The 12519-nt window shown below is 51.5% G+C and overlaps 1 protein-coding gene across 1 annotated transcript in view; it reads left to right on the top strand.

Annotated features, from left to right (window-relative positions):
• The window catches only part of MED15 (mediator complex subunit 15), a 66889-nt gene that overhangs the window by 13426 nt on the left and 40944 nt on the right, over positions 1-12519 (top strand). The window contains exon 2 of the mRNA XM_046024685.1: positions 11324-11411. Coding sequence (XP_045880641.1) covers positions 11324-11411 — 88 coding nt within the window. The remainder of the gene's footprint in view (positions 1-11323; positions 11412-12519) is intronic.

Genomic DNA, 12519 nt, shown 5'->3' with positions numbered 1-12519 from the left:
GTGAGAGCAGATTTCTTTTTTTTTTTTTTTTTTTTAAGATTTTATTTATTTATTTGACAGAGAGAGATCACAAGTAGGCAGAGAGGCAGGCAGAGAGAAAGGAGGGGAAGCAGGCTCCCCACTGGGCAGAGAGCCGGATGCAGGGCTCGATCCCAGGACCCTGAGATCATGACCCGAGCCGAAGGCAGCGGCTTAACCCACTGAGCCACCCAGGTGCCCCGAGAGCAGATTTCTTAAGACTTTTATTGGTTGCTGCCCTCCAGAGGACCAGGCTTCTCCAGGCTGGGGAGAACTCTGCAGATGGGGGTACTCAGGTGCATGGTCACTCCCTGTGTGACAGCCAGGACGGCCTCACAGTGGGGCACTCTTAGGAGTAAGCCCCCTTCAGGCTACTTTGAACAGTCATCCCACGTACTTGACAGGAGCATTTTATTTACTATCTTGTTAAAAGTTCCATTATGGCCTTTTCCAAACATTCGCAGAAGTGGAAATAGAAGAATGATCTCCCAGGTACTGGGAGAGTTAGCAACATATGTCCAGTTTTAGCCATCCCCCTCTAGCCCCTCCTGGACTATTTTCAATCACATTCCAGACACCATATGATTTCAGCTGCCAGTCCTTGAGTGCAGATCTATAGAAGATAGGGCTTTTCTCTCCTCTAGATACCACAAAATCATGTGAGAGAAGCATTTTAATAAATTCTTGGGCTGGCAGAGAGTGTCCTCACTGCGTGGTTGCCTGGTGGTGAGTGAGATGTGCTGGGGCTAGAACTGGGGTTGCCAGCGTGGTCTCAGCCCTGGAGCCCAGAGGCCAGCACCTGAACAGGGATCTCAGGGCCTCTCCTGGTCCTGTGGCGGGCAAACCAACAGATTGGAGTAAATGACAAAGCTTGTGTCGTCTTCTGAACCAGCTCAAATAACAACATGCCCTTCTAAGGGCAACAGTGTTCTCTTTAGTAGTTCATTGATCTAGTTCTTTGGGGATTGAGAAATCTTAGAGCAGAATTTGGAGAGCTTAATCAAACCAAGAGGAATGCAAAAAGAAAGTGCTCTCAGTCTCTTGTGTTTGTATGATTAAGAAATTCCTTTCTGCAGGACTAAAATAATCTTTCCTCATGTAGGTGGCTGGTTCAATTCTGAAATACATATTTTTATCTGGTTAGAAAACACTTTATGTTTCTTCAAAAAGTCAGAGAACCAGAATGCAGAAGGGTGCTGACAAGGACGAGAAAGCAGTTGCAGTCTGGGATACGGTTTGGCAGACAGCTCACGGCTGCGTGTGAGGTCAAGAAGGCCCACTCCCTTTGAGGCCAGGTGTTTACATTGGTTGCTCTTGGGGATTGAACAATTGGTGTCTGGTCACTTCCTGCCTCTGAGATGAAAGCATGTGGGGTGCTGGGGCAGTAAACCGCTGCTCGGGAACCGAGAGGAGGAGGGGACCAATGGAGACTCGGAGGCTGCTCTGGAGCTTTCTAAGGACTCTGTAAAGGGAAGACCCATCGAAGAGTCCCTTGGCCAAGGGCCCACTGGGACAATGGTGGAATGTGTGGTAGACTTTTCAGGATGCTCCAGGGGTAGGAATTGCCAACGAGGTATGAGCATTCTGTCTCCAGGTTGCCTAAGTCTGGAAGGTTTAGAAAGGTAAGGAGGGGTGCCCGGGTGGCCCAGTGGGTTAAAGCCTCTGCCTTCAGCTCAGGTCATGATCCCAGGGTCCTGGGATTGAGCCCCTGCATCGGGCTCTCTGCTCAGCAGGGAGCCTGCTTCCCCCTCTCTCTCTGCCTGCCTCTCTGCCTACTTGTGATCTCTGTCAAATAAATAAATAAAGTCTTAAAAAAAGAAAGAAAGGTGAAGGAGACCTTTTTTTTTTAAGCAGTCTCTAGACTCCAGATGGGGCTTGGGCTCCTGACCCTGAGATAAGGTGTGGATGGTCCTCTGCCCACTGAGCCAGCCCTGAACCTCTAGGAGGCCTTTGTTAACATACAGCGCTCACTGAGTATTTCTCTATGGCACGCTTTTTATATGCATTTTGTCATTTAACTTTTAATTCTTATTTTATCAAAGTAATATATATAGACACATAAAAGTCAAGTAGTGGTTTAAAAAAAAAAAACAAAACCTGGGTACCTGGGTGGCTCAGTTGGTTAGGCCTCCAGCTCTTGATTTTGGCTTAGGTCATGATCTCAGGGTCCTGAAATTGGCCTTATGTTGGGCTCTGCACCCAGAGGAGAGTCTACTTGAAATTCTCTCTCTCCCTCTGGCCCTCCCCCAGTTTGTGTGCTTGCTCTCTCTCTTTTCTCTAAAATAAATAAATAAAATCTTCAAAAGCAAAGAAGAAAAACCCCAAGAAACCATGGTGGGTCTCCACTCACCCAGTCCTCCCCTGTGACTCTGCTCTTTCTTCTGGCCTGTGCCTGTGATTCTGAGTAATGTGCATGCGCGCTACTGTCTTGGGTCATCACGTTGGTGAGCTTCATGAATTATGTATTGACTTTCTCTGTAGCTCCCTCTACATAGCCATTATCTCAGCTGCTTCCTGTTCTACCGGTATTTTACCTCCTGGGTAAATCTGTAAGGAATACTTACGTTTTATGCCTACCCAAATGTTACTCTACAGACGACCTTTGTGGCATACTAGTAGTGACAAGGTTTGTTTTTGTTTGTTGGTTGGTTTCTTTTCTTGAGAATAAAATGACCTTCTTAAAAATGTGCCCAGTTTTCTGTGTACCTGTGGCTGACTTTTCCTGTACCTTCCAGGCGTGTATAGCTATCCCCCATGCTCAGTGCTGCCAGGCTGCCTGTCAGCTCTGGCTCTTTCCCTGGGCCTCCCTGCTGGAGCTCTCAGGGCACAGGTCAGTGGCTGCATTAGTCTCTCAAAGTGCACAGCTCTGGGGCTAGGTTTCTTGTTTTCTGTATCCCGTGGTGTCTTAATTTTGGTTCAGTCCTTCATTCCACTAGCTTCTAGAAGAAGAACTCAGTTTCTGGAGACCGTGTCCATTTGGGTGCATGGGGGCTTCTGGGTCGGAAATACTTCAGCAAGGATTGAGGAGCATGTCCCGCTGCTTTTTTGGTTTTGGTGCTGCCGTTGAGCAGGCCCAGCGCTCTTCCTAGTGAGTCGTGGGGCCGCTTGCCTCACTCCCAGAGCTCCTGTCCAGCGCTGCAGGGAAAGTTCCTGCAAATCAGGTCACAGGGAGCCATGTTTCCTCCGCTCCCTGTGTTTCCTCTGCCCCCCTGTGTCTGAATATTGACCCCTCAGTCTTCTTCTAATTTATCTTTTATCTCCTGTATCCATCTCTGTTTTTTTACTGCACTCTCTGGGAGATTTCTTCAGTTCTGTCTCTGGCCTTTCGCTGCTGACATGCTTTTACTTCTAAGAACTCTGTCTTTGCTTTCTTTTTTTTTTTTTTTCTTTCTCTCTTTTTATTTTTGTAGTCTGACTTTCTGTTTTATAGAATCCTGTTCTTGTTAAATGGATGCAGTGTCTTATCCCTTTGGAAAATAAAGATCGTTTCTTGGCATTTTTTCATGTGGGGTCTTCATCTGCCATGGGAAGGTGTCTGGGAGCTCTTGGTTGGCGGCTCACTCTAAGAGAGGGGCATGGGGAAAACAGGTGGACACTCTGAGCATGAGGGGCTTGTCCTCTGCCAGCTTCCTCGGAGGCTCACGTAGCTTCAGTTTCTGGGTCTTTCCTCCAGAACATGGTCTTCCAAACACTGGGCTGTAGGGTGAAGGCTTGGTTACCACACTGGAAGAGGCCACAGGTGGACAGAAGGGCAGGAGGGTGGCCCTCAGGAGTTAGTGTGGGTCTAGACACTCAGTGGCCACGTAGTCTGCTTCTTTCATTAGCCTCCTGTGCCTTCTCAGCTGGGTGAGTTGAGCCCCTCTAAGTCGAACGACTCTCCCTTTTATGCTTTTCTAGAGAATAAATCTCTGGTGTCTGCTAGTGTGGAAATAGTTACCCAGCAGTGTGAAGTGGAGGAGGGGATGCCGGGAAGGCTTTCACCCAGGAATCTTTCCGTTTACCCTTGGTCCCTGAGTGCCTGGCACACCCCATCCAGAGCCTTGCGAAGATCTAGGGCTATCATTGGATTGGCTCTCAGCCCTCCTTACTGTCACTTACTTAGGACTCTGCTGTCTTGGTTGGCTTGCCCTGTCCATCACCACTGGACCATCTGCATTCCAGATTCTAAAATGCTGTTGTTGGTCCCATCACTTCAGTCCTTCCTGGCTTTGTGAGTTTGTGTTAAAGAAAAACAAATCCTCCCTTTTCTGTAGTTTTAGTGGGGTTTTGAGTTGCAGCAAAATTAGACGTGCAGGTTCAGTTCCTTATGCCAACCTGGAGGTTCATATCTCATTTAAATTTATTTTTAAATGAAATTACTGTAGGGAACATATTTATTTAGACTGTGGCTTAAGCTAGCCTAATTTTTTTTTTTAAATTTTATTTATTTATTTGACAGACAGAGATCACAAGCAGGCAGAGAGGCAGGCAGAGAGAGAGAAGAAGGGAAGCAGGCTCTCCACTGAGCAGAGAGCCCGATGCGGGGCTCGATCCCAGGATGCTGGGATCATGACCTGAGCCGAAGGCAGAGGCTTTAACCCACTGAGCCACCCAGGTGCCCCTAAGCTAGCCTAATTTAAGTCAAAGCTGTGTTTCCTGCTCAGGGCCAGTATAGTGATTTGCTTTCCTTCTGGTCTGTTTGCACTTCCTGGCCCTTCTCCTGGTGGCAGGCTCACGGGCTTCCTTGGCACTGGGGGAGAGCAGTTGCTTCAGGCTAGGCCTCAACCATGGCAATGCTTGGACCCAGCTGGTGTTTAGAGAGGGCAGAACGGTCTCTTTTGTGCTGGCCTGAGCTCTGCTTTACCAGACATGGCGTATTCCTAGGCTGTGCCACAAGTGCTGAGAGCTTACTTAAAAACATACGGGGCCATTGCACAGGAATGGAGTGCGGGGGTGCCTGGTGGGTGCTGCCATGAGCACCTGACTGGGAAGCAGGCCGCTAGGACCTTGTCTCTCGGAACATCAGGGGTGGACTTGAGCTGCTGAGGGCCTGGGGTATCAGGGGCACTTTCTTTCTTTTTTTTTTTTTTTTTTTTAAAGATTTTATTTATTTGTTTGACAGACAGAGATCAGAAGCAGGCAGAGAGAGAGGAAGGGAAGCAGGCTCCCTGCTGAGCAGAGACGCCCCCCCGATGTGGGGCTCGATCCCCTGAGCTGAAGGCAGAGGCTTTAACCCACTGAACCACCCAGGCGCCCCGCTTTCTCCTTATCTCTTTGGTAGATGTTTGGTTAAAAATGTGGCAGGAATCTTTTTTAACTTGGCAAGGTCTTTTTCCCTCTATAGTATCTACTTTGATTGTTTGCTCAGGAAAGCCTTCCTCAGCCCGGTATTATATAACTGTTCTCCTGCTGTTGTCTGATACTTTTATGATTGGGGCTTTTACACACCCTGGGCGAAGTGTCACCGAGGCAAGCTGCGAGGTCCTGTCCCAGGTGGGTGAACAGACTCTTTGCACACACAGGTGCCACTTCATCTGGAAGTTTCTCTTGTAGGGTGGGGTGAGGCAGAGCTGGCAAAACTCCTGCCCCATGAGAGGTCAGCTAGTTGATGAGTGTGTGACTCTCAAAAGAGGAGAGGCTTCCTTTGGGCAGAACAAAAACCTCACACAGATGAGTGGGCATCCTGTCCACCTAAGGCAGGAGGGTGAGTCTGTGATGCAGAGAGGAAAGAACCTTCCTGGTTTAGACAGCAGCAGGAGACCAACCAGATGGCCTTGCTCTCCTGTGAATGCAAGCACATGTTCAGCAATGGAAAAGGAGATTGAACCTGGAGAAGGGGCGGTGTTGAGGAGGGTGCTGTCGGGAGAGGTGGGAAGGCCCCTAGGTGTGAACCCCGGCCCTTTGGAGTGGAGCACAAAGGGAGGTGGCGCACAAGGGGAAGGTCCTGCAACTGGAGGGCAGGGAAGGCCGCTGGATGCTTCCCATCAGCATACCTGTGCACAGGCCCTTTCTGAGAAGTGTTTTGGCGGCTGGGCACCCTGAAGGCATGCTTCCTCGTGGCTCAGCTTCAGGGGGACAGCAGCTCTGCCTGAGGGAGCCGCCTGCACTTGCTGCTGTCATCTGCTAGGAAGGGGGCGACACCAGCGTCACTGAACGTTGGAGGTATTTTGGGATGCAGTCTTTCTGCGCAGTTAGGCAGACTGTGCTCTGATTTCTGTAACGCACCCTACTGCTTCCTATGTGCCAAGTGCCTGACGTTAACTACTATAATCCTCAGATCAGCCCTATGCAGTGAGGAGGTGCAGGGTGTTACCTATCAGAGTCACCAGCTAGAGGGTGGAGTGGTGAGGGGCAGGCTGGAGCATTAGCGGACTTGGAACTTACACCCATGCATACCTTCCCGGGACACACAGTTTGCTAGTTCTTTGGCTTTATCCTGCGCAGATTCAGATTACAAAGACTAGGAACCAACTCCAGGTGTTGAATTGAGGTTCCCAATCAGGGGACAGGGTAGAGGTGAGGCAGCAGAGCAGGCCAGATACTGGACAGGAGTGCTGCAGGCTGGACCCAGGCTAGGCTTGGCCTCACACCCTGGCCTCTCCTGTGCACCTCCCTTCATCCCGGCCACAGCCCTTTCAGAGAGCTCCTTTATGAGGAACATGTGGGGGGGGCGTGGAGAGCCTCTCCCAAGACCCAGAGCTGGCGAGTGGCCAGGTCAGGAATTTGAGCCCTGGTCTGTGTGAGGTCTGTGTGATTCCGGAGCCCAGGCCCTTCTTCCTCTGTCTGCTTCCTGCAGATCCAGTGCCCAGCACTTGGCCCACCCCAGCACATACTTTTCCCATCACCCTGGCCTGTGCTGTCTGGACAGGCTCGTTTGAGTCCCGGTTTCCCCTGTACCTGTCACGCTGATTCTTGGTTCTGCACATCAAAATGCATGGCATTGCCACCCCTTGTGTTAAAAGTAGCCAGTTATTTGTCTGGTGCTGATTACTGCCTGTTGCATACCAGTCCCCACTCTCAAGATGTTCGTAGGATGGCAGGGCTGACCGACAGGGAGCCAGCAGTTCCCACAGGAGGTGCCACGGGTGTGGCCAGGGTGACCACAAGGTTACTGTGAGGCAGAAAGTCGGGTTCCTGGGTAGGAGCACGATTAGAGGGCCTAACAGACGGGTGCAGTGGTTGGGCATCAGCATGCTTGGCAGCAGGCCCCTGGAGGGGGGAGGGAGTGGGCTTCATGGCTGTCCACCTTGCTGGTAAGGAGCAAGGCCCTTGAGGCAGGTAGGGACATAGCCTGGGCCACTTCCCACTCCCACTGTCCTGTGGCTTAGGGCGCTGACGGAGGTGGTAGAGGTGGAGACAGAGGCCCATGAGGAAGGACCACCACAGGTACAGTGAGAGGTGGAGTGAGGGTTTGAACTTCAAGGAACAGAAGTCAGAATTGGGAAGTGAAGAGGGGCTTCCCAGGTTTCCAGTGTGGGCAGTTGGTGAACACAGAGCTAAGGTTACAGGGTGGTTTTTGGTTTTTTTTGTTGTTGTTGTGTCACTGCCCTCTAGACGGAAAGGGCCTCCTCCGACAGGGCCTGTGGGATGGGTCAGGTCCTCCCTCTGGGACTCAGGTCTAAACCAGACACCAGTTGAACCCTGACCAGGCAGACGGGTGTAGCCCTGGCGACCAGGAAGAAGCTAGAGCTGGGGAGCCTGGCTTGAAGCAAGGGGCCACGTACTTTGAGCCAGTGTCAGTCCTCCATCCATCTTAGCAGAGGGACTGGGCACGTCCAGGCAGAGGCCAGCAGATGGGCCCTCTGTTATGGTGCTGGCGCCTTCCTGGCGGCTTCAGGTTTGGGGACAGTGGCCTTGGTATTGGTAGGATGTGGCAGGATAGCCCCAGTTAGGGTCCACCCTTGTGAGCTGACCCTGGTTTTGCTCCCTGACCTCCCCTGAGTTGGCAGGCCCTTGTATTCCTGGCACTGATCTTAGGCTTGCTTGTGTGAGCAGAGCTCACTAGGACTTGCTGGTTCTTCTAAGTTGTTTCTCTGAGGCTGTGACCACCACTCTGTCTTTAGGGCTGTCTTTTCGTATGCTAGTTTGCATTTGTTTAGTGTCAGTTGCTGGAAGGGTTTTGTTTTCTGGGCACAGAGGCTGAGGAATGGCCATCAAGATCCAGCTCTTCCTGTAGGCATCCTGGGGACAGAGCAGAGAGGGGAGAGCAGCCGGTCCTGCATCTGTGCGGGGGCTGCGCTGAATGTGGGGCTGGGACCCACGATAGGCTCATGCAGTGGGCATGCTGGTCCTTGGTGTGGAAGGAGGGAGGGACACCACCCCTAAGGACTAATGCAGGAAGCTCTTCTGTGTGCAGTTAGAACCAGATAGTGGATGGGTGTCTCTGACAAGATGCTGAGTTGGCTGAAAAGGAAAAGGACAGGGCCTCCTTGGGGGAAGATGTGGGAATGGTCACAGGGAGCAGAGCTGCCTGGTTTCTTTTTTGCCTCATCTTCTGTTTCATGGAGCATTATCTGCAGACTAGAAACAGGAGTGAAAACATTCTGTAAAATATGGTTTGCAGAACTGAAAAGAGTGCTTAGGGCACCTGTTCATTCTTTAGCCAACAAACATGCAGGGCCTCTTTGGGCAGGCGTTGTGAGCAGCAGTGGAAGTGACATGTATGGGAAATGGGCACCGTGATGTCTCGCAGAGCCCTGGCGCCTGGCTGAGGAGCGGCCTTCCTCCTTGGCTCCATAGCTGTGCAGTGCCTTTGCGGACGTTTATCCCAGGTCTGTTTCTGCTTGCTCGGGTATGTATTCTGCCTCGTCAGGATGGGCCCTATTCTGGCCTCCTGTCCTGACAACGTTCCTCAGGCTCTTTCAGTCACGTAATAACCAGTGCCCCCACTCTCTGTGGACCTGGATGGGAAAGGGCTCCTCCTCCAGCACACCCTCTGGCATCTGTGCCTTAGGGCCTCAAAGCTCTTAAGCTGGTGTCTATGTCTTGTCTCTGGGGACTGTGCCAGGTGTCTTTGCTGCAGTTAGGGTTCACAGAGTTTGTGTGGGCCTCTGAGTCTAAGGACTCCATCAAAGTGCCCAGCCAGCAGCTCAAGAAGGACAACTTTTAGCCAGCCGGGAGCCTGCCTAAGCCATCGGGGATTGCTTGTTTTGGGCGCAGAGCCCATCTGCGTAACTGAGTACTGTCTCAGAGCCCTCAGCCCTGTTCTCTGCCTTTTTGTGCTTCACACCTGGGTCATGGCTCTGCCTTCTACCCATGGCCTCTCTGCTTGCCCTCATCCAGCCTTCAGCATGTTCTGTGGGCTAGCAGGTACCCTTTTTGCTGTGTCTGCTGCTTTCTCCTCCATTGGTCTGTAGCTCTGTGGCCCTCAGCCCTGGCAAGCCTCTGGGGCAGGGTTTGCCTCCCACTGCTCTGGGAAGGTGGAGAAGGGAACAGGTATGGCCCTGGGAGACACAGGTGAGATGCCCTTCTGAAAGTGGGTTTGCTCTGTCACTTCTCTTGTCGGAGATGCTCCATGACTTAGAGCCTGACCAAGTGATGACTCTCAATCTCTGTGTGTGGATGCCTGCCTTAACGCTGGCTAGGTCCTCTGAGCCTGGCTGCCGTGTGTCCCCACGAGTTGGATACCACGTTGTCCTCCTGTATTGTTCCTTTTGCTCCGCTCTTGTGGCCCTGGTCACATTGCCCCTCGTGCATGTGTCTGCTGCATCTTGGCTGCCTCGCTAACAGGAACTTGTTGCTGCTTTGCCTTGGTGCAGCTTGAGGAAGCAGACGGGGGTAGAGACTATGCACTCATGTGTTTAATGAGTTATCCAGCAGTGTGGTGGGGCAGGATGTTTTTATGTTTCTTTACACATTAATACAGATTTGTCCAAGTGATCCTTTCTTTAAGGATTTGTCCAGGATCCTTTCTTTAAGGATCACAAATATAACCATGCAACCCCATGTGCACACTGATGAGTATCCTGGGCTTGGTGGGTTGGTTGGTTTACTTGTTGGTTTGTTAGAGTAGTCCGAAGGCTGTCTAGCCACCAGCTGGACCGGGCTTGTCTAATCCTCTTGGGGTGAGGCAACAGAGCCCTGACATGCTCGTTGGTTCATTTGTTGGTCAGCACGCCCAGCTCTGCAAAGAAGGGAGGCTGCAGATGGGCCAGGCCTTGAGACCCAAGCCTGACACGCCCCTTCCTTTCTAACAGACGCACACATGTTCTTAGCTTTGTGTGTGTTCTGCAGGGTGTGCGCTGCCGTTCCTGGGGAGCTCAAGCTTAGCTGCTGTGCATGGCTGCATCCTAGCAGAGCTTCAGCTGGCAGACAGCCGTGATAGCCTTCTGTCTCTGATTGAACAGGTTTTGGCAATGTGTGTTTTTTTGGCTTTCTTTTTTTCAGTTTTTAAGATTTTATTTATTTATTTATTTAGAACGAGAGTGGGGAAGGAGCAGAGGGGGAGGGAGAGCATCTCAAGCATACTGTGCACAGAAGGTGGAGCCTGACCTCAAAACCCTGAGGCCATGACCCAAGCCAAAATCAAGGGTCGGACTATAGCTGACTGAGTTCCCCATGTGCCTGTTGGCAGATGTGTTTTTAAGTCATTTCCAGATTTGTGAGGTTTATCTCCTTGGTCCCACTTGGAGAACCTGCACGTCCCACATATGGACCTTTACTATGGGGCACCTGGGGGGCTCAGTTGGTTAAGCATCTGCCTTTGGCTAAGGTCATGATCCCCAGTCCTGGGATCCAGTCCTGAATGGGTCTCCCTGCTTAGCAGGGAGCCTTCTCCCTCTGCCTTCCACTCCCCCTGCTTGTGTGCACATTCTCTCCTCCCCCCCCTCTGTGACAAATAAATAAGTAAAATCTTTGGGGGGAAAAAAAGGACCTTTGGCTTAGGAGGGACTATGAGTTGACATAGCTTGGCCCCTTAGTTTTACAGAGGAGGAGACTGGAGCTGGTGTCCCACTGTTCTTAATGCCAGCCTTGGGTGGTAGTGGGGACACCATAGCCACTCAGAGGGTAGGAAATAGAAGGTGCTGGCTGCTCAGCCATCTGTGTACACCTGATTTTGTGCTGGTTGTGAGCAACTCCTAGGGCCTAGCTCCTCTCATCCTTCCTGTCAGGAGTAACTGCTTTACTTTGTGGTGTCTGCTTTTCCTGTTTCTTCCTTCTCATGGCTCTTTCCCCTTACCTTGCTCAACCCACCTTTTATTGCTATGCTGGGGGACAGTGTCTCTTCCCCCCAGAGGCAGCTGCTGAGCAGGGCCTGCTGGCCAGGAACCCTACAGGAGCAGATTTACAGGTATGTGTGAACATCTCTCTTTATTCTGTGTTACAGTGAGGATGCCATGAGAAAAGCTGGTGTGGCCCACAGTAAATCCAGCAAGGATATGGAGAGCCATGTGTTCCTGAAGGCCAAGACCCGGGTAAGGCCCTGGTGGGTGGAGCCCGGGGCAGAAAGCTCAGGAAGGGGAGGGTGCAAGGCAGGCTCTGGAAGTGCTCTCCCTGCGGAATGAGGGCGGGGTGGCCACTCACTGACTGACCTTGGCACTGTGGGCTTTATCTGCAGCATGCTGTGGGTCTTCCCATGGGCCCATGGTACAGTTATAGGGAGGGTACTCTGGGGGACATGCAGGATGCAGGCCCAGCCTTGACCACAACTCTGTTGCCAACACCCTCCATTCATGGTCAGCTCCCAGGAATCTTGTAGGATGCTCATGGAGGTCCCAGCTGCTCCTCTGAATAAGACTGCTCCCCACGGGATCCTCACTAAAGGCCACAGGGCCCTGACACTTGGGCCCAAAGGTGTTCCTGTCATGTTTTGTTAAGTGCTAAAGGCGATGCTTGTGGGTGTTGAGGCCTTGAGCCTAGGAGTATCACAGGTGGAGTAGTAGGGAAGGATTTCCGCCTTGTGAGCTCTCATCCTGGGCCGGGTGCCATGGGCTTCACATGACCACCTCCTTTCATTGGAGTGTTCTCCCCAGGGCAGAGCTGTTTTAGTAGAAGTGGAGCAGAATGGGCACAAGGAAACCAGCGGCTGGTGTAGGGTTACCCAGCCTGTGCAAGGCGGTGTGTGGCTGATGCCTGGGGCTTTTCTTCTTCACAGCACCCACCCTGCCTCCCTCACACATCCTGACCGTGCAGGTTCTTGGCTGCACTGGGTCTGCTCTAAGCACCATGTGCCTGAGTGTGGTGTTGGGAGTTCTAGGACATCCTTCCATGTCAAGAATTCAAAGCAGATCCTAATTATGGCCCTTGAGGGGATACTGGTTTGGATAAACTAACTATCAAGACATAGAGGTCAATTCAGGAAATTTGGGCATGGTCTGAGTGTTTAGATGAGGTAGACATTTTTCAAAATGGAAATACAGAGTCACCAGCCGGAGAAAGCAGTTTCCAGAAGAGAAACCAACCACCTGCATGATCTGGTCTTAGAGGTTGGAGTACACAGATGTGTGTTTGTGACCACATGGAAGTGTAAGAAAGAGCTCTGAGCAATGAGGTGTGGGGGGTCTGCACTCTGGATATATATGA

This window comes from Meles meles, chromosome 12 (genome assembly GCF_922984935.1).
Source record: "Meles meles chromosome 12, mMelMel3.1 paternal haplotype, whole genome shotgun sequence".
Lineage (NCBI taxonomy): Eukaryota > Metazoa > Chordata > Mammalia > Carnivora > Mustelidae > Meles > Meles meles.
Note: the sequence above shows the minus strand (reverse complement) of the source record. Positions and strands in the feature narration are given on the sequence as shown.